Here is a 22,970-nt window from a genome sequence, read left to right as displayed (position 1 = left end):
CCTGTTGACTTGTGGTTTCTGGAAATGTGAGAGAATAAATTTCAGTTGTTTTAAGCCCCCTAGTTTGTAGTAATTTGTTATGGCAGCCGCAGGAAATACACACGGTCCCTAATGGTTAAATTTATACTTTTCTCAAAACAAAACAAAAACAAAAACAAACAAAACCCAAACCAAATTCAATTAAAAATTGTAATTAAGTATCTGCTGTAATACAGTGTTGAAGCCAGTTTCTCTAGATATGCCCTTTTTCCCCCTTGTTTCTCTTTGAGATGGCGTCTAGTTATTTGGGATACAGATGTGTCTTATTTTATTTGGTGTTGACAAGGGGGGCAGCTGGCATCCTCAGACCCAATGGTACACTCTGCACACTGCTAATCTCAGCTGCCGTGTTGCTGGTATAAGCTATTCCCTTGCCTAGTGGCCAAGGAGGTGGTGCTAGCTTCAGGCTTGACTCTTTTTGGTGCCTGCTGCTGATCAAATTCAGGGGCTTCTCTTTCCAGTAGGCTCCTAGGGTGAGCCTCACTCTACCCCTCCTTGGCATTATGGACTATAGACCCAGTGTCTCATCCTACATGTAGTCCATGGCCTACATGGTATTACTGCCGAGACTCAACTACAGGGCTTCCTCCCTCACCACCTTGGACCCATACGTCGTTGCAGGTCAGGCCTGTTGGGTCTCACACCCGCCCTCTGAGGGAGCTCATGCCCTATTTAGTGTATCATCATTCACCTGCCCCCAGGTCAGATCCCAGGTGGCATCCTAAGGAGATTTCCCCAGACTCTCCAACATGAAGTAAGGTGAAGGCTCCTCCTCTCAATGATTTGTTAACTATACTTTACTTGTTATCCCAAGGAGCTGGGTTGGAACACTAAAGACTCACCTTTCCCGCCTCTGCTTGTGTCCTTCTCCACTGCCCAGGATGGCCTGGGAACCCCTTCTGCCACTTCTTCTTCTCCTCTTCCCAAGAACTGCAGTCCATATGCATGCCCATCAGAACCTGGGAGAAACTTTGGATTGTGACCACTCTTGGCTTTTGATCCACTAAATTATTTAGAAAATTACTCTTCCATGAAACCTTATTTTAACTGTCTTGGTACAGAATCCTATTTTGAATGATAGGGATGAATATTAACTTTCTTTTTGACTATTTGAAGTATCTCTTGTAATTTTTTCCCAGACTTGAGCTAACTGTGGAGAAGGTCACATACAGACAAATGTGAAAGAAAAAGCCTTACTATTTTAAAAGATTGATCACAGTAAACATATTCAAGACAATAAACATTTGTAACTATTTGTAACTAACAGAAATACTTGACCATGGTAGAGTGTTCTATAGCCTTTGAACTATAGTATCTTATTAGGTCCTTAGTATGGATTATTATCCCATTTTATAGGTAAGGAAACTGAAAAGTTAAAATGCTTGTTTAAAATAATGGCACTTATAAAAGGAAGAGAATTACTGTTAACTCACATAGTGTATAACTCTACTTACAGTGCTCTCTCTCCAATACCATGTCCTTTGCCTCTGCTTGATATTAAAGCTGAATCCTATTTCCAGGTCCTAAGATGGTGCTCTAGTCATGTTCTTAGCTCAGAACCCTCAGTGCCCACCCAGACCTGTGCTCTGGAGCTTTCCCCTCACTTGAGTCCATCTTGGAGACTCAGCTTTGAGTTTAAATAAATAATAAATATATTTTATCCAGTATATCTTGGTGTTTTTTAATGTGGCAATTTTTCTTGTATGCTATATTGTCAAAATGCAAGTTCTGTTCTTTGCATTCTGTCAGTGCTAGCACCACTGGTGATCTCAGTCTTAGAACTAAGATTTGAACTAAAATCCATCTTTATCTTTTCCTTATGGATATACATTTATGTGGCCACTCTTTTTTCTTTGTTAATGAGTTTATATTGAAAAAGTAAACTGCGGTTGGTTTAAGAAATGTTTGTTAGTGCTTTCAGTGTGTCAGTCTGTACATTTGAAATTGGCTCTTTATTTAGATCTGTTCTCAAGCTCAGATTTTCAAAAATCAGAGAATTAAGAGACCTAGTCATAAAAGAACTAACAAACTTGAACTTTTCATTTAGGCTTAATTATAGATACCATTAACATTGTAATGTAATAATTATAATAATGGCTAATATTTATTGAGTAGTTACTAATCATATTACCTAGATTTTCTCACTTAAACATCAGATCTACATGGTAAGTACCTGTTATTATCCTTGTTTTACAAATGAGGACTTCATGAGCCTAATTCCTTACATTTCAGTAATGATTTATGTTCTACAGCATTGTTTCACCTGTATTACCACATCCTGTGATTTGACATAGCAAGTATTACTATACTGATAATTTACAGAAGAGACTGTAACTTCAGAGCTTTTAAATGGTTGGTAGCTAATAGAGTTGGTGTTTGATCATTGGGCTAACTTTTCATTTCATGGTCTTCTTCCTAGCTAAGGTCTTCTAGTTTAAGGCTCTTAGAAATCAAATGTGCATTTAAAATAATTGCAAGAGGTCCGTTTATCGATATGTTAATAATGTACAGCCACTTAACCTAATCTGAAGAAGGATACCTCCTGCATTGCACTGTGACTTAGTAAAAACAGCTGGAAATCACACAAGACAGGCTTGGATCAGGCTTATCTACTGGTCCTGACTGTTGGGCAGTTTTCTTTAGCCTCTGCCTCTCTCTCTGCCCTCTGCACACTTGGGATAGTTGGGCAAAGTTGCCACTAAGTCTCACTCTAATATATAATGATTTTATATAGTTTTCTCCTAAAAACATCAGTCTTGTGTGATAAGGTACAAAAACGAAGGGAGCAAATTTTTAAAAAAATAGTAATTTTAAGCCTCTCCAAAAATTAGTGAAACAAATGGTAGCAATAATGTTTAAAATTAATCTGAAAGTGGAATTTGGAAAACAGTTTCATTTACAATAACATCAAAGAGAATACAGTACTTAGGAACAAATTTAACAGAACAAAAACAAAACTTATTTTCTGGGAACTTCAAAACATTGCTGAAAGAAATTTCAAAAGACCTTAGTAAATGGAAAGACATCCTGTGTTCATAAATTAGGAGACAGGATATGGTTAAGATGATAGTATTCTTCATATTGTCCTACAGATTCAATACAATCCCTATCAAAATCTCAGTTTGCTTTTTTGCAGAAATTAAGTAGCTGAACCTAAAAATCATACAGAAATTTGAGGGACTGAGAATAGCTAAAACAGTCTTTAAAAAGAGCAAAGTCCAAAAACACACACTTCCTGATTTAAAACTTACCATAAAGCTACAGCAATCAAGAATGTGTGATACTCTCTTGAGGATAGATATATAGATCAATGGAGCAGCACTTAGCACAGTGCTTAAAGTGATAGCCATTATCTGAGGTGTTGAGGTCATGATCATTGCAGGGTTGTGATAAGGAAGTAGAGACAAAGGCCTACTCCGAAGCCCATGTGCTGTTTTTGTATGTGCCTGGAGCACTGTCCCTATCTCACAGTCTAATGAAACCTCAGGACCTCAGGGCAGTCTGCTTCTCTGTGTTTCCTGACCACATCCAGCCAAGGAGTTACCAGACTTGACTCTTCCTTTTGCAGATCTGTCATCTAACGTCTGGCAACCCTGATTTATTTGTCTGTCTTACAATTTCTGTGCTACTTGAGAGCAGGGGCTGCTGTGTCACTTACAAGTTCCCCAGCTCAGTGCTCTGTGCTTGGTAGGTGCTCAGTTAATACTGTTTGAAAGACTAAACAGTAAGGGTAGAACCTAGATAGAGTATTCTAACATGGTCACATACTTGCTGAGGACCCCTAAATATTTGCTTCCCAGTAAAGAGAATAATCTGAACCGTTTTATATTGGGAGCTTTGTCTAATTACATGGCATCACTAATTTATCTAGTATATTTGGAATGATAGTATAGTTCTGTTATTAAAATAGAAGGACATAGAGAAATCTACATTCAATTATAAATTTAAATTTATTTGTTACAAGTCCGTAAAGAATAAAAGATTGCTAAGGGTGGCAGATTGAGAAGTATTGCTCTTATTAAATATTTCCTCATTTCGAAAGGCTCTTTTTTGAAGAAGTTCTGTGTTTTATAAACTGCCATGGAAGAAGCAGAGCATACTCTATCAGCTGCTAAGAGAAACTGAAATTTTTAGATTTCCATGGAAATCCCATTGTCATTTTTAATGATGGTATTGGTATAGATGTGTATACCAGATTTTTGTAGTAAGTGATCTAGTTAGTATCTGTTTGCACTTGCCCTGGGCTGTGTTCTTGCCAAAATTTAGTAAACCTCTTCAGAAAAATTCCCCTTATCCCTGTGCCAGTTTCTCTAGAAGCCAAAAGCTTTCATCATAACTCACCTCCCTGCTTAATCTGCGAAAGAACAAAGCTAAAGTTATTGAAATGTGATAAATTATGATAGTAATCTATCTAAACTGTATGCAGCCATTATTGACTTTATGTGTGCTATTACCTTGAGACTTTGGCATTACCTGGTACTTGTGATAACCTTACCTAGAAACAGAGGCTTGGGTAAAATCATCTCAGAAGTGTCTTTTAATTTTGTTCTTCTCTGTAACCTTTTAAAAGTAGACATTTTCATTAAAGACCAAAGAATATAAAACAATTTCACTTCTTTCTTCAATTTATGGTCCCTTTCATCAATTGTTTCAAAATATTTATGCCGAATTCAGAAGAAGACCATTTCTGTACATAGTAGTGAAGTGCATTTGGAAGGTGGAATTTCAGTAAGTATAGTACAGGGAAACTTTTGACTTGGAACTATGTCATAATTTATAATTGGATAGCTTTGTAGGTTTCTAAAGAAGAACGATCACCACTTATTGGCAACTCAAGTGCTTTTCTTGTTTGTTTCCTTTAAATAGTTATACCCTGTGAGCTAAGTTACTCTCCTCTCCCATTCCCCCATGAGCCCCAAAATAGCTTTATTAATAGGAACATATGCTGTTTATGTTCTTTAAAAAAATCAGGGTGGTCTTAGATGTCCATCTTCCATTCTGGCATTTCCCTTTATACAGCCCTTTTGAATTTTCTGTTTAAAAACTGGCATTCCAATAGCTTTTCTTTGGCCTAATGCCTGGGTCACATATAGCAGCAGCAAATTAGGAATGTTAAGACGTCCCCCAAAGAAAAATGTTTGTTATGAAAGTAGAGCTGATGTGACACTTAGAATTAGAGCTTCTTAACTTATCTAAATGACAGTTAATAATCATTTTCTTTTATTCTTATTTTAAAGAAGGGGGGATAAGAATGAAAGAAATGCCCAGAGGCTGAGATTGGGTTTGGTTCACCAAACTGTTAAATGTCAAATGCACTATACTGATAAACACCTTTTTATCTCTTTTTAGGAGCTAATTTTGTTACTCGAAAAATTAGCCGGTCAGTGGCTAAGATTTACCTTGGACAACTGGAATGTTTCAGCTTGGGAAATCTGGATGCCAAACGAGATTGGGGCCATGCCAAGGACTATGTAGAGGTAGGAACTGACTCATTATGTTCTTAAAAAGACCTGCATCAGTTGGTGTTTTAAATGCCGAGCCTCTAGTGGAAAAGCATGACCTACAAGAAGAGGTAGCATATAAAATTTTGCTTACACAGATTTGTTTAAACTCTTACTAATTTCAATTTAAGGCTCCACAGTTCAACTTTACTTATGGATTACACTGAGTGTTCCTTGAATATGGAAACTTCTCACAGTTGTTCTTCTCGTTATTTAAAATGAAGGTATTGGTCATTCATTTGGATAATGGATGAAAAAATGTTTGAATAGTGTTCTTTTCTTTCTAAAGCTTCTTTCTTCTTCTCATTTTTTGCAACTTCTCCCTCTTGCCTGCCCAATATACATATAAATAACTGAAAGAATTTTTAAGTATAAAGGTGCAGTTCTTAAAGCTTCAAGAAATACTACCTAATTTCAATTTATATAATCCAGGACTTTCAGATTTACATTATGCTACTAAGGTACCTCTAAGAGTAATATTCTTATGGAGTTTTTGGTTTCTGGCTATCACCCTACACATTTCTTAAAGTATGACTTTACACACCAGTGAATTTTTTTCATTAAAAGGAGAGTTGCTAGTAATGATACTGTTGTATAATTCTGGATATAGTTAAAGGGAAATTCAAGTTTTCATTCTTGGGACTTATACACACTTTAATTTTTGGTTTGGGTTAGATATATATGTATAAGCAGTGTGATTTTTTTAAGCAAATGGTTATATTTTACCTTTCCCTGATCAGTATGCTTTTAAATATCCATGGTGGTTTCTGTGGCCAGACATAAAGGAGCATGTTGGTAACATTGTCTTTTTCCCTGGAGTCTGCTTGTCCTTGTTTAGGTGCTTACAGATTTCCTGTGTTCAGGAAACTATTTCTGTCTTTAATGATTCCTCTCTGGGAAACCGGATCTGGCTTCCTTGTTCATTGATGCGATTCAGAAAGAAACTTGAACATTTACGAAAGAAAGCAAACAAGTAGTTTACTTGCTAACACAGAGGTTAGTCTCAGCAGTGTTATTATTTTTGTTTATAACAATTAAAAATGTTGTATGCTTGACCACCTAATAGAGATTTTATATTATGGACAAAAATAGCTCTAATTTTAAATTATGAACAGTGTAGCATTTAGATCATTTCAATATGTTCTTCTAAGCTATCCTTACAAAGAGGCATTTATTATATACAGTAGATATTAGATACATTTTAAGAACATTACATGAAAAAATATATAAGGCCACACTTTCAGAAATTCTAAGAAGTAGGAGAAAGGAGATGTTATCAATAGATGCTGGAACTCTCTTTTGTCTAACCTATATGGCCAAACCTACTTAAAAATATGAGGCAAGTTTTATAAAAATGAATACGTTATTTTTTCAAAAGTATCATTCTAGCTATCTGCACATACCTTCTTTTCCAAACTCTTGTTCTCTAAATTCAGAAATAAATAGACCAAATTTCATTGTATTTAATTTTCTTTTTTTTTTTGCACCAGGGTAAAAAATGAAATTTTTATTAAAACCCAGAAATAGTAAAAAAAAAAAAAAAAAAAACCAGAAATAGGGGTGCCTGGTGGGCTCAGTCAGTTGAGCATCTGATTCCTGGTTTCTGCTCAGGTCATGGTCTCAGGGTCATGAGATCGATCCCTCATCAGGCTCCACACTCAGTGGGGAGTCTTAGAAATAAATTTTGATAGTGAAACAGCATACCAAATGTTAATAATGCTTATTACTGGTTATGTTTAGTTCCTATTTATATTTATGTATTTTCCATATATTTGAAATGAATATAAACTTTTTCAATCATAAAAAAAATAATTAATGACATTTTAAAAATAGACTGGAAAAAAATGCCCAGCACTATTGAATAAATACATAAGTAAGTAAGTCTTTCGTGAGCTCAGTGAAGCTGGAAGAAGGAGAGTGCTATCATCTCACTCCCAAAATGCCAAGCCTAGCACTCATCCTGGGTGTAGCTCAAACTTTGAAACAAAGGGGCTGCATTTGTTTTCATATTTAATAAAAGCATTTTATATACATTTTGGTTCAGAGACTTCAAAAAGGTCTTTCCAAATGCTGTTTTGAAGTTTCCTTGACAGGATGGTGTCAGTACAGTGAGCCCAAGAAGCCAAAACATCCATGCAAAAGTAAAATGTTCTGGCCTGTCAGTAAGAATGTAAAAATTTTCAGATTTTATGGAGAAACAGACATACAAAATTAAGTCATTCTCACTGGCATTCAAGACCTGATTTGTTCCACAATACAAGTAGGTTTTGCTATGAAGGATTCCCATGGGATTCAGACAGTAACACATGTTGATGATGTAAGAAACATTGTATAGTTCTCATTAATGGGTCCTGAAAGAAGTCTGAATTTCTTGATTACTAAAAAAAAGTGTCCTTATTAAGTAAGAATTCATAGTTTGCTATTGCCATTTTAAGAACTATCACCATCCCTCACTTTTCTAAATGTATTAAAATGAGGTTACTTCACAGACTTATGACTAAAAGTAGATGTTGCCAAAATTAAAGTCAACAAGCATAAGAATGAAAAAAGAGAAGCATTGTTTGTTTAAAGTATATCTACATCCTGGCACTATAATCAGCCTTAGAATAAAGAAGCCTTGGCAAGTACAGATCAAACAAGTCATAATAGCATCTTATTTACACACATTTAATTACATAATCTTTCTCATTTATACGCAAGCATATTGTACTGGTTAATCTTTAGGTTAAGTGACTTATATTTGTTTTACTTATGGGTGAACTTCCACGATGAAGAGTAGAGAGCATTTGACAAACAGAGTGTAGGGATCCTAACTGTGTCAGTGATTTGCTTAGGGTTTTATATCTCAGTCTACCCATCTGTGAAAAGGGCATAATAACAACCCTGTAAAAAATTAGCATTAATATGCTATACATTCATGATTAGAATCTACCTCTTTCTTGTAAACATTTGTGCAACAATTTATACAAAGCCATTTCCTGTTGCTGATTCAGGTTCATTAACATCCATTTATAGTCTTGTTTCCTAGATCAAAATGATTTAAAACTTAGAGTGGGTAAGCAATATTTCAACTTGAAGAGTATAAAAGCTGTATTAAACTGTATTGAACTTCAGGATAAACAAATTTTATGCAGTTACATATTTTCCAATATTTTATGATAAACTTACAGGATTGTTGAATGAATTTTACCATGAACAGCCATATACCCTCTGCCCAGATTCTATAATTAACATCTAATAATTATTGTTACAATTTGAAAAAAAAATTACTGTTTAAAAACTACTATAGTGCTGATGGGTCAGAGCTCTAAATACTCAGTTTACAGAAACAGATAATCAAGAATTTGCACTTCTTTTGGAATATAGTTAGTTGACAATTCAAACTTTTAAAATATTTTTATCTTCTTACATAATTATATGACACTGTCTCACTCTGTTTTCATGCCTGCTGCCCTCCACATACATTGAAGCAACTCCTTGTATTCATGAGAACACACTGGAGGCTGTTAACCACATCCAAGCAAATTCAGATAGTCAACATTTTACCAGAAGTGCCTGAAAGCTGCAAAGTAGAGGACCTCTAACTTCTCTAGGGGGCATTGGTCTTTCCACATATCTTCTGTTCCGTACCTACCATAGTCATGCTTGTAGTTGCTACACATGACAGTCTTTTAAACTTTGTGTAAAGCCCGGTAAGCCTGCTCAATGCTAAATTGCACAAAGGTAAGCAGATTCTTTATTGTAGGACTGACGTCTCCAAACTTAGGATATGTGAATGCACTGTGGCCTGCTAAGATTAGTAAAGATTTCTCAGACTTATTTAACTTTGCCACCCTTTTAATAAAAAATATATATTAACATCTAGCAGTGCAGGGGTGGGAAAATGGCACCATATGTTTAAAATTAATGGTAACAGTTTGGTTAACAAGATCCCAGTGTGATCCCACCTTGATAAAACTAGCTAGAACACAACTATAGCTGGAAAATACTGAAAGGTGAGCTAATTGGCAAGGGCTGGACTAGAAGTATCTTTAAGTTTTTACCACTCATAAGAGGAACCTTGCTCTTGGGATACATGAAGAATCAAGTGACCTAAGTCTGAGCTTTTTCCAAGACTCAGTGAAAAGCCATTTTAAAAATATCATGAGGTTTTACTGCCAACAACTGACCATACAGGTGCTCCTGAAGAGTTCTCCTGGCCCAAAGGCAATCCAGGGCAAGTTCAAATAATTAGGGGTGGATTTTTGAGATTCATCTGAATTTTAATATAATGTCTTTCACATATACCTCTTTCTTTTCTCCCTCCCTCCCTCCCTTCCTTCTTTCTTCTTTCTTTCCTTTCTTCCCCCTCCTTCTCCTCCTTCTTTTTTGGCAGGGATCATAGATTAATTTTTAAAAAGCTAGTTTTAGAAAAAAATAATAATAATTGCCAATCAGACACTGAGTATGTGTCAGAAACTTTACTGAGGACTTTACATACATTATCTCCCACGATATATACAACAGTCCTTTCCAGATGAAGGAACTGAAGGTTGGAGAGATCAGGAATGATTTGCCCAAAACCATGGCCAGCAGAGGTGAATGAAGCCCAAACTCCAGCCCAGGCTTGATACCTCAGCCATTCTCATAACCATTCACATTAACGTGAGGGGAGCAGCAACATAAGCATTGGGGTCTGGCTCACTTTCCCATTTTCCAGAGAGACAAGACATTGCTTCTCTCCCTTTTCTCTTTATGCCATTTATAGTCCAGGGGGAAGAGAAATATCTGGAGGAGAGCATGTGATAAGGCAGTGAGTGATCAGATCTTGCTGAACGCATTATATTGACTATATTAGGCAAAGATGCAGAGGATACATTTGGGGAAAATAGGTAGTTGGGTGTCCTTCCCTAGCTGTCCATTGTCATCTACACGACTTAACTGTCCTTACAGCTTTCAGTTCTCTGTTGATACCAGAGACCTGGGGAAAGCCAGGGAGCCCCTGGCAGTGGGGAAAGGACTATTGACAGAGCTGGGGAAAATTAACTAGTGTTTCCCCTTCCTTTCTTCCTCATCTGGCAGTCTGCTGCTAGCATTTTGCCTTCTGCATTAATTCACACAAATATGGAAAAAAAGGATGCCATCTAAACTTTCTTGAGATTTTATTTAAGGTAAAGTTTATTTGTTGTAATAATGTCAACAAACTGTTACTTTTGTTGTTGTTGTTGTTGTTCGGGAGAATAGCTCCATATCTTGTTGTGTTTGAATTCTCTAAAGTGTTCATGGAGCCAGAATCTTAGGTAAGGCCTCACTTACCAGAAATGCAAAAAGTCATAGTTGCCTTCTTTCCACTGGCCAGGTCTTGAGTGATGAGGGATGACATCACAGGAGTGGCCAACCCCCTAAATCCCAGAAACTCTAGGCTCTGTTTAAATTGTTGTTTCAGTGATGAAGAGTACACCAGCAGAATTTCTAGGATGGATTATTTATCTAGTTTTCATCCACAGATAGTTAAGAAACAGGAGGTGGATGCATTTTTCGATCATATTTTCAGTTGTATTTTAAGAATTTAAAATTGAGCATCTGACATTGTTAGAAAAGTAGTGCTTGGCAAATGTGTACAAGTGCATTTATGTGAAAGAGTGAAAATGAATATGGTGTGGAGTTGCATATTCAGTAGATACAGTGCCTGTGGAAATGGATTATGAAACTTCGTGTAAATGCCATTTAAGTTCTAATGGGTAGCAATTAACCACATTAAGAAGAAGCTTGTACTCCACCCTTTGCTCACTCCCACTGATGCTAAATGTCATCACACCGCTGTGGATCATGAAACGACTGCTTGTAACAAGTCACGGTTCTACTCCTGAGAATAGTCTTAGGAAAACAGTAAAAAAGCCTCCTGTTACTTAGATTACCACACTCATTTACTTACATCTAAAGTGTACCGTTGAGGTTCGGGAGCTTTCTCCTTCCGCCCCCAGAGGGGCCTGCCCACCGCCTTGTGCTGTCCCCAGTCCTGGCTGAGCTGCATTTCCTCACATTCTCCTCTGTCCTGCCTGCTTCTCTCTGCTGTCTCTCCTTTCCCTGGTGCCGCCCACTTCACACCTGCTTCTGCCCGCAAATGAAAACTGGCTATTTAACTTTAATAACAAGCCTATTCATGTGATATAGATGTAATTGCCTCTTATACACTATGACATCACCTAACTTTAGTGATGATTTTGCCTGTAGAAGGGTTATATCTTTAATATTAAATGCTTCATTTTTACATTAGTGCTCTCTGGAAAGGACAGAAGGGATTTGCAAGTATTTACTACTTTAATGTGTCCCATGCCCAAAAATGCCCATAAATTACTATCTGTCTCATACATACACATTCCCCTACATACACACAGAGTCAAAACCCTCATTTTTACATTCATTCTCAAGGACTATTTGGTTTTATCTTACTTACCTGCTTTTTTACAGGTAAAAAAAAAAATTTACTAAAATTACATGTTTTGTCCTCACAGAGCCTGGGCCTATGGCCCTTTTCTGTGACTTTCTCAGACCACTTAAAGGGGCTTTTGCTGCCCTCAGGAGCCTATGCTCCAGGTTCCCGGCTTAGCCTTATGGGACCCTTTAATACAAGCATGTTAATTTTGCCTTTACATCCAAAGCCACAAAGCAAAAAACCTCTTCCAAATAGAATGTTCTGTAAGGTGAAGACATGCATTTTATATTCTGCTTCTGTGTATCGTGCTAGAAAACATCTCTGCTTATTTTCTGTGATACAATCATAGCAGTGAAGTCTCAAAGATTCTCCATATCTTTTCTCTCTAGATAAGGCAAAAATTTGATCCCCTCTTGAATGTTGCATCATTTGCATTTGTCAGTTATTTCTTTTTCTACCTACTGAGTTTAGGAAAACTGATAGCTGATGACTTTGTAGAGCAATTTGATCTGAGTTGCAGGGGCAATCTCTGTGCTGGATATCTTGATTTGTCCCATGGACTGTTCGCCCAGGGCAGCAATTGTAAAACCAAGAGGCAGACACCTTTTTGGGAATAGATGCTGTGCAGGAATGGAGTGTCTGCCACTTTGACTTGCCAGTTAAATAGCTTTAAAGTAGGTGATTGACTTTGTTCTATATTCTTTACTCTGTGCCTTATTGTGATTCAAGAATATTCAAAAGCTACCACCATCCTCTTGGGGTCACATTTCCAATGTAGCTTTTACAGTTGTTCCAGAAACTGGAGGTACTACACATGTAAGCTAAATATGCTCCAAATGAACAAATTTGGGATACCATTATGTGAGATCCCTTTTTCATTTTAGAAAAGATAGACTGGGGCTTCCAAGCCTAGTTAATTTACAAGTATAGTTTTATAAAAGCAGTACTACTTAAAGACAAAATTGAGAAACCCTTGCAAAACTGCCATTGCATTGTTGATTTGTGTCTCTCATGGAAATTATTAGTCAAGCTCCTAAAGAGATAGAATTACTCCTTAGTATAGCTTCCCAGCTTTCTCTCAGTGTCAAGTAAAATATTTGAGATCACTTCTGCTGTTTTTTTTTCCTCATATTAAGAAAAGATTGGGTTTACTCATTACTTTTCATTACTTCCTGAAGAATTCGAGTAGATTGAGATCTCTGAGAATCAAACCATTCCTCCACAAACATAGGATATATGTGGTTAGTTGTCCAGTATCAGTCTCTCTCAAGGAAGCTCCTTGAAGGCAGGAAGTGGATATTATTTCTCATTATTGTTATTGCCTCCCAACATGCTTGGTATAGAGTAGCAGATTCCCAATAAATACTCTCTCTATTTGACCATTTCTTTATACAATTTATAAAAATGAATATATATGAAATGTCTTTTATTTCTCTCATTATTAAGAGATTATTTTCTAAACTTAGCAGAAGATATTCCCTACTGAATATGATCTTACCACATTTAGGTTTCAATTGTGATTGATTTACTTGATTCCAGGAAGTAATGTTTTCAAGCAGTTTTCTCTCTTGTTGCTTACAGATCGTAAAGGAAAACTGAATAGTGCCCATCTGTTCTCATACTGTGGTAGGTTTCCTAATTACCTGCAGCTTCTACTATCATTAGACTCTATTCCTATTTGTAAAAGAATGATAGACATATGAGTAGATGGAAAAAGTAGTATGAAAGAATGATACTGGTCCTGATTTACCAAACAGAATTTTAATAATCACGAAAGTGGCATTAGCTTACAAGATCAAGTGGCCCTCAGTATGACTGGTAACACTGACATCTGCTCATTCAGAAACCTCTTTACTTGTGTGGTCCTCACTGTATTTCTTCTCAGTTTTCCTGACTCTCATTTGATAGAGGATTCTTCTAAATAAAGCAGGATTTCCCTCACAGATTCTATTGTTTTGGAAAACTTTCACTCTTCCTTTCCTTCCCACTTCCTGTCCCTCCTCCCAGTCCGCTGTATCCCCTCACCCCAAAACACACACACACACACACACACACACACACACACACACACACACACACACACAGCAGGTAACTTTCTAATAATAGGACTTTGTTTTTGAATACATATAAAAGTTAAAGATTCTTATATGGAGTTCCATGATGGCAGCTGTAGAAAACCTCCATAAACTGTGCAGCGAGCAGAAAAGAGAAGTATTCCACAGGATCTTTTTGGGTTTTCTGAGTGTGTAATTTCATTTCCTCCCCTGGCCGCACAGATCCCTGTTCCCAGGTCCATCCTCCAGCTTCTGACTCATGAAGAAGTGGAGTGGTGTGCTTCCGCCCCAGGGGCAATGGTGTGTGGGTTGCCTGGGTGGAGCATGGAGGAGGCAGGTTGCATTCCAGGAAGGTGACCGAGGCCCTTGCCTCTTGGCCATTCTGTCACCATGTCCACACAATACAAATACTCATCCTGGGTGTGGCACTGGCTTCTCTCTCCTTGCAAAGATCAAAATCCCAGAGGCTTCATGGTTTCATATGTTTTTTCTTATAGTATCTCCTTTAGGTCAAGAATTATGTGCTGATTTTCACTGGATCTTAAATTTCAGGTTTAAAAACAAAATACAAAGAGCTTTCACCAGACTTTTTTTTAACGCCCCGAAGGTTATCTTCTTGTATTTGTGTAGTGCTTTATCATTTACATCTTTGGATTTGATTCTGCCAACAAATCTTAGTGACTAGGAGAGCAGGAATTATTATTTGCATTTTCCATATGAAAAAGCTGGCTTTGAAAAGAGGTGCCCTGGCCTTGTATTGAACCGTGGGTTGGCCCCACCGGCTCTTCAGCACAGCCCCTTTGAGTGAAACAGCACAATGTTTCTGGGTTGATTCTTGGTATATTGAGTCATTCTTGTGAGATTTTAAAGCCATTTTTTTTTTCACTAACTTCAAAATTTGACCTTGTAACAAGTATTACCCCACTAGGAATTACAAATGAACTTGCATTTTTACTACTGGCCTTATACCCATTCTGTGAAACAAAGAACACAAATAAGAGAAATTGAGTTAAAAAGAAACTCTAAAACATAGGAAGAGCCCAACATTAATAGGCCAGGTCATATATTCTAATTGGGAGACTTCCTTTGCAATACGTGTTGGCTTAATAGTTGTACAATCATATAATTTGAAGAAGATATCAACTCTGTACAGGAAATACAGGTTTAACAGAAATCATTTCATTTGATCCTTATCTTCAAAAAAAAAACTGAAGAAGTTTGAAGAAATGGCATAGGTGGTTTAAATTCCATTGCCTTTTGTCAGTGGCACCTGAAAGCTTCATTGTAGTTAACTATCTGCTAGAGCCTTTGAGAAACCAAAGCATCATTGACCGGCTGGGCCAAATGAATCATCTATTAAAATTATCCCTAATGAATTACTGGCTTGCTTGTTTAATTGCGTGTGATATAGGGCTCTGGGATGTTAGAAGTCTAGTGAGACTCAAAGAAATTGTGTTGGCTTAGTTAAGCATGTCAGTAGAATCTTTTCTAACTCACAGTGCCCTGATATTCCCTTCCTTCCCCTCCCTCTCCTTCCTTCACCCCTTCCCTCTGCACCAACTCCTCCTTTTCTCCTCCTTATTGTCCCTCTCCTCTCCATCCTACCGCCCCTGCTTCCATCTCACACATGCTGTCTCTGGCTGTCTTTTTCTCTGTGTGGGTGGGGTAACGTGGCATCAAAGACTCTTATTGCAGAGCATCTTTGATTAAACAGGGACTCCTTGCGACTTTGTGCTCATCAGGTAAGGGGGTTTTGAGAGGCAAAACCTCTTAAAGTAGATGGAGATGGTTTTGGAAATGTACAAAAATTTTCCTTCTTGATTTAGTGCAAATACAAAGCCATCCAGGGACTGCAAAATGTGACTTCCCAAATGTGCTTCGAATATTTCAATGGCCAGTGCACTGGGGCTTCTCCTTCATTGTGCACCTTCACATGGTGTCTTTCTCATGCAGAGTTCAGATTTCCACATTTGTATCCCTTTGACTGATGTGTTAGGTGGAGGGTCCTTGGTTAGCAAAGTCCCTCATTTTCAGGGTTTTGAGTATTAACCACCTGGCTTTGCTCAATGAAACCTTTCTTAAAAGCGTGATTAACTACTCTGGTATGCCCTCTTCTACTTGATGTGCCCTCGGCACTGCGTGAACAGCCTTATATTGTGACTAGGTGGCTAGTGGGCTTCCTCTCATTTTCCTACAGCTGTGTTTTCCATATAGAATAGAGTAACAAAAACATCATGATCATGAAAACCTACATTACATGAAAACCATGATTATCACATGAGTTTTTGTGGTATTGTGCTGATATTTTGCTGATATCACACCAGCAAGCATTTTAAGATCTTCAGGTATAGCTTACTTTCCATCTTTGTAGCATGTTTGAGAGGTGGTTAGCCAGACTGCTCATTTCTTCTCAAAATTCTGCTCTACTTTGGGAATCACTCTGAGCTGCCTCCTTTTGTTTACTCTCTTCCCCAGCCATGTAACCACAAGGATTGACCATTTTCCCTGTAGTCCTGTCACCCTTTATTCAGAGCCCTCTGAGTCCCTGCTGCCAGAGCCCTTATCCCAAGTTGGCTGGGCAGCCTTCTTATACACAGAGCTCTCAATGTCTGATCACCATGCTGACCTCCTTTTGTAGCTCCCAGTGCCCTTCAGAGCATCTGAAACATAGGATGTGCTCAGTGTGTTTTTATGGCATGAATGAATACCTGAGAAGGAATAGACCTAAAACCAGATTAGCTTCATTGATTCATTTAAGAACTTAAACAATTTGATACATCTTCTGATCCCATGACTTCATCTAACAGGTGAAGCAATTCATTATTCAGAAATACTCACTGACTTGAGATAAAACAACTGGTTCAGGGGCAACTGGGTGGCCCAGTTGGTTAAGTGTCTGCCTTTGGGACAGGTCATAATCCCAGGGTCCCGAGATCAACTCCCTGCCAAGCAAGGAGCCTGTCTGTCCCTCTGCCTGCCACTCCCCTGATTGTGTGTGCTCGCTCTCTTTCTTTCTGAGAAATAAATAAATAAATAACAAAACACAGCTGGTTCAGAGTGTGAACATAACTGCAGTCTTTTGTGGTCACTTCCATCTGTCAGATCACATGACCAATGAAATGGCTGTAGGATGCATTTTGTCATACTGTGGAGACTCATCATTTAGGTGGTTCATGCTTCAGTTAGGGATTACACTCAGTCACAAGTGATGGCTTACTAGGAGTTACTTTGCTCACCATGAAAAGTCCAGAGACAGGTGCAAGCCACTGCACAATTCATAGATGCCAGGGCCAAATCTCTGGTCATTCTTTCTCTCATGACTCCAGGGTGGCAACAGTCCCAGCTGTCCTGTGCAAATCCCCTAAGGACTGTGCCAAGGAAGAGAAGGCTGCAGATCTCTGGGGGACCAGCTCTAGCATTCTGTTAGCCAGAGCCATGGCCCATGGCCACTCTGCTTGGTAAGGGAGATCATGATACCACGGTTTTAGTCTCTCAGCCTCTTTTTCTGGTCAAAGAAGAAAAGAGACTGGGTGCTGCAGGAGACACTTACCTTTGTCCCATTGTGCATTTGCAAATGGTATAGTTCTGCATAGGCCACGGTGAGTGAGGGACAAGAAACCTGCAACACACTCTTCTCCTGGCCTCACCCAGAAGCTTGTGTTGAGTGAGGTACCACAGTTGACCTTCATGTGATTGTGTACAAGCACATTAAACTGGATGTTCAAGAAGCCAGAGTTAGACTGTAGTTACTTTAGACTCTGTATTTAAAGGTTTATTTTTTTTAATCATTGTTGTGATAATTCATAGGTGCTCAGTCTAACACAAATCATATGCTATTGACTTCCAAAATTTTACAGCAGTGCCTGTTTAAAGATTGCTGCTAACTTTTCTCCCCATCAAGAAAACCATTCAGATCTATGGTATAGATCTACTGTGTTTTCCTTGCTTCCCCCATCCCTCAACATCCATTTACTGGTATGGATGGGAACATAGTGCAAAACTGTGCTTGTCTTATTTACATAAATCTCTCTGTTAGCTTTCCGTTTTACCATATCTGCATTTTTGAGTTTGACCTATTAGTGCTTTTTTGGTTTTATAAAGAAAAAAAGTGCTTCCCTCAGCAGAACCATCTGGATTCGTTTCCTGTTCCTCAGCAACTCTATGTGTATTCTAACAAGGCCAGCCCTGTGGTTTTCCGAGTGGTGCTGTTACACTGGTGGTCTTAGAATTCAACAGGAGTGATGGAAAAGTTACACTATGGGCTTCTTTCAAGTCTAAAGTTTCCAAGGTGGAAAAAAAATGCACATTATTGTCATTTTGACATAGCATTATTTTTTTTCTGCGACTAAAATACGGTCTTTTGAAAAGAATTACACCATTCTATTCTTTGAAGAAGAAAATGCTTATAAAATGTCTTTTAGATAATGGGCTACCAAATTCACATGCCAGCAAGCTAAGGTGACTGAAAATATAATTGAGACATGCTTACAATATGCAAGTTTTCTTAAGAGTCAGTTAACGGTAACTAGGTGTTTTTCCCCCCTTAAATTAAGTTGTAATTAACATGTAACATTACAGTTGACCCTGAAGCAACATAGGTTGGAACTGTGTACATTCACTTTTACAGAGATCTTTTAAAAAAATAAATATAGTACAGCATTGTAAATGTATTTTCCTTATGATTTTCTTAATAACATTTTCTTTTCTCTCGCTTACTTTATTGTAAGAATGCAGTATATAATAGACAAAATATGTGTTAATCAACTGTATATGTTACCGGTAAGACTTCTAGTTAACAGTAAGCTATCAGTAGTTAAGTTTTGGGCGTGTCAAAAGTTATACATGAATCTTTGACTGTGCAAGGGTGTCGATGCCCCAACCCCTGCATTGTTTAAGGGTCCACTGTATAATAGTGTCAGGTATACAACATAATTTTTCAATATTTATATATGTTGCAAATTGATCATGACAGTGAGTCTAATTTAGTTAACATCCATTACCGTATATAGTTACATTTTTTTTTCTTTTGGTGAGGACTTTAAGACATACTCTCTTAGCAACTTTGAAATATACAGTATAGTATTAAAACTGTAATCACCATACTGTAACTTACATCCCATTACTTACTTGTAAGTAACTTATAATGAAACTTTATAATGGAACATTTTGATCACCTTTACCCATTTCACCAGCTGCCAAGCCCTGCCTCTGGCAACTGCCAATCTCTTATCTGTATCTATGAGCTCAGTTTTTTGTTTGTTTGTTTGTTTTTGTTTTTGTTTAGACTCCACATGTAAGTGAAATCATACAGTATTTGTCTTTCTCTTTCTGACTTATTTTCACTTAGCATTGTGCCCTCAAGATCTATTTATGTTGTCACAAATGGCAAGATTTCCTTCCCTTTTTATGGCTAATTAATATTTATGTGTGTGTTTTTGTAAAATAGCTAGTTTTCTTAAAGGATCAAATAATCAAAGGATCAGATTAACAATAACAGTAAGCCAATTTTGTAAATGAAGGATTCTCTCTACTCTCTATTTTGTGTGGCCAAAGGGATGATAAATCTGCTTTTGATAGGTGATTTGTAATGCTGCTTTGGCCTTTTAGTGCACTCAGAGATCATCTGGGAATTGGATATATTCCCACAGAGTATGTGTACAAGGAGGTGAAACTCTGTATTTTTATGTTGTAACATTCCAAAGATTTTGAAAAATTTCTCACTTTTCTGAAATGCTGCTTTTTAATGTAATGTGGAATCAAAAGGTTTTTATTTGTATATGTGACTGCCTGACTACCTTCCTTCTTTCCTTCTATCCATCCATCCATCCATCCATCGATATTACATGAAACTCAGATATATAAGCTCTGGAGAGAGGAAGACCCTCATGGTATTTCTCTCTCTCTCTCTCCATCTATCTCTCTCTTTCTTTTTAAAATAGGTATCATGTTAAAAAAAAAAAAAACAAAAGGTATCATGTTCATCAAGCAATAGGCATTACATTTGGGGACAATTTTACTACATAAGATAATAAAATTAAAGTGCTTAACCTAATGCCTACTCATAGAACGGACTAAAAAAATGCCCTCTCCAAAATACTTAATTAGGTCACTCCTTTTTGGTGATTAGGGATGGTAAATGCTAAAAGGATAGGACTGTGAAATCTGATTCTTCAATGAAGTTTAAAAACTGCGAGCTCAGACTTCCTATTTTTTATGATGTGGGGCACCGAAAGACACTCTGCACCAGAGAATTCAGCTATTTGTAGTGTTTTTCTTCCTGTGTTAGTCTTTGTCCCTCCAAGAACTTGCTTAGCGTGAATGCTGCTTGACAGTGTACAAAGTTGAAGGGAATGCTCATTTTTAATTTTAAGAGGAAGAGAAAAAGTTAAAAATTGAGGCTCATAAAAGTTAATGAGGAACATTTAAATCCTTTAATGGTTCAATTTATGTTGCAAGTCAGAATGGTTAATGCTATTCTTGTATACATGTGGCAACATCCTTTCTCTGCTATAATTCTTTTCCCTTGAAAATGAGCCAACGCGACATGGAAGGCCTATCGTACTCTCGTGATTTCTGTTCATTCTTTTGACAAACTGCACATTTTTTTTAATGGAAGAAAGAACAGGGACAAGGAAATTAAAATATAAAATTCTGCATTTTGTTTTTTTTTTCTTTTTTTTTGCCATTTTTCCCTTATTTCACAGATTACTGAATAAAACATAGTTATCAGTGGAGTGACCATTTCTAACTGTCTCTTTGTGCTTAAAAATTTATTTTGGGATGGGAAACATTCCCCAAACCCAGAGGGTACACTTAATATGCCAGTTTTCATTTGAGAAGAATTACTTTTCAGTTGTAGGTGTTTTGGGATGTAGCCTGACTCAACATCCAGTATTAATGGTCCAAAGATAGAACAGCTGAACTTTCTGACTGGCCTTCTTTGGGAGATATTAGCATGTCCCTAGAGACAGTTTCCCTAGCTCTGGTTACTCGAATCAGTATGTAGAGAAAGCTTGTTACTTTTAGAAACATTACTCTTGGACGGCTCTGTCTATTACTCAGATCAAATATATGGTATGTATTGCTGTTTTCTTTATGTTAGAAATGAACTAGATCCTCACTGTATCCCTGACTGCAGAGGCCAGACTATGGGAACCTATCCCATATCAAACCGCTTTGAAAGAGGTACTTCAGTAACTAGGATGAATAAATAAGCCAGACCATCTTCGTGCAGAAGTTATTGCAGCAGTCACAAATGTTGTAGAACAATTTTAAGTGATGGTTAATGCAGTGAACTTTTTGTGATGAAGTTAAATCCCCTTTCTCCCAAGTTAGCTGTGATTTTTCTTAAAACACAACACCAACTTTTCAGTAGCAATTTTTAAGAGTTAATACTCATTCACCCAGGGAAATTCTTCTGTCATATGTTTCCTAGAGGGCACTAACCTCATGAGCTAGTTTTATTAGAATAAAATATATGTTTGTGGAACTTCTCTCCAAATAGAACATGAAATCTGGCTTGTCTTGAGAACATATTGTGGTGAAGACGTTGAATGTATAGCCTGACATAAAAAGGCCGTGTGCCATGTTGAAGAGCATGCCTCCTGCTGTTTCAGGTCCTGAGGCTCTGCTGCTTGCTTCCCACTAGGCTGTGGAGCTTCAAGAAATCACTTCATCATCCTATCCTGTATCTTAACTTTCTCCTCTTCAGCATGAGGGAGCTAGCGTCCTACATAGTGTAAGAGTCATAACCTGAGAATACGATTCTAGTTTAATAAACATGTTTTCCATAAAAGGCTTATTTACCATCTAGTATAAAATGTGGGTTTTTTTTTCAGTGATGCAGAGTATGCTTTCATGTTTTGACCCTGTAAAATTCCTCATTGAAGCAAATCATTTATACAGCCCAATGTCATCTTTTTTACCCCAATTTTCCTCACTTATTCTGGAATAATTTAAACTAACATTTATTTCTTTTTCCTTATCAAGCTAAAAAATTCTATAGAACATCACTATCCAATAGAAATATTCAAGCTACACATACAAACCATTTAATTTTATATAATTTTAAATTTCCTAGTAGCCACATTTAAAAAAGTAAAATGAACCAGGTGAAATTAATTTTAATACTATATTTTATTTAACCAAATTTATATATTCAACATGTTATTTAAATGTGTACAAAATATAAAATATTATAAAAACATTTTATATTCTTTGTTTTTTTTTGTTACTAAGTTTTTACAATTTATGTTAACAATGTATTTTATACTTCACAGCCAATCTCAACTCAGATTAGCCACATTCCAGTCACATTTCCAAACTAGCTCCTACTATAGTGAACAACAATACAGTCAAATTCTGTATATTTGTAGATCTTTATGTACAGAGTTGCATGTTTTAAAACCAGCATTCATACATATAGTTAGTGGAATCCTGGAGAAGTGCATCAGTGAGAAAATGGATTCATCTGTGGATGGTTGTACGATGCCATATTTTGGATAAGCAAGTTGTCATTTTTCTCTGTAGTGATATGTGACTTGATGTCAGTGGCTTTTTGTCCCACTAGTAACAGATACGGACCATAGCACGGCAGTCCCTTCACATTCAAAAGAGCAGGCAGACTTTCTTCCCAGCTTTTTCCCAGTGTGAGAGTTTTCATGGAAGTTTTGGAGGGCTATAGCCAGCACCATGCTCAAGTGGATACCTTCAGAGGTCTGGAATACAGATTACCCTTGGGGAAAAGCAGTCACACAAGAATCACTGTGATTCAGTAGACACCAGTTAAAGAAAGCAGATTAAACCTTAGGGCAAGATCTTTTTGCAATCCAGAGAATCCCAGAATTTTTAAAGTAAAGGACCTTAGAAAGCACGTAGTTGTTAACATAGGATTAGCCATTAAGAACAGGGTATGTGTATATCTTTAGGTATTTGATTTAGACTAGACAGATTCATTGTGAC

General features: G+C 37.2%; 1 protein-coding gene across 2 annotated transcripts in view; it reads left to right on the top strand.

The window, feature by feature from the left end:
• The window catches only part of GMDS (GDP-mannose 4,6-dehydratase), a 648,570-nt gene that overhangs the window by 339,392 nt on the left and 286,208 nt on the right, over nucleotides 1-22,970 (top strand). For both annotated transcript variants that reach the window (XM_046005991.1, XM_046005992.1), the window contains exon 7: nucleotides 5,389-5,516. In XM_046005991.1, the coding sequence (XP_045861947.1) occupies nucleotides 5,389-5,516 (128 nt within the window). The remainder of the gene's footprint in view (nucleotides 1-5,388; nucleotides 5,517-22,970) is intronic.

The sequence above is a fragment of the Meles meles genome, chromosome 5 (genome assembly GCF_922984935.1).
Source record: "Meles meles chromosome 5, mMelMel3.1 paternal haplotype, whole genome shotgun sequence".
Classification (NCBI taxonomy): domain Eukaryota; kingdom Metazoa; phylum Chordata; class Mammalia; order Carnivora; family Mustelidae; genus Meles; species Meles meles.
The sequence above is the reverse complement of the archived record's forward strand: the minus strand, read 5'-3'. Positions and strand labels throughout refer to the sequence as shown.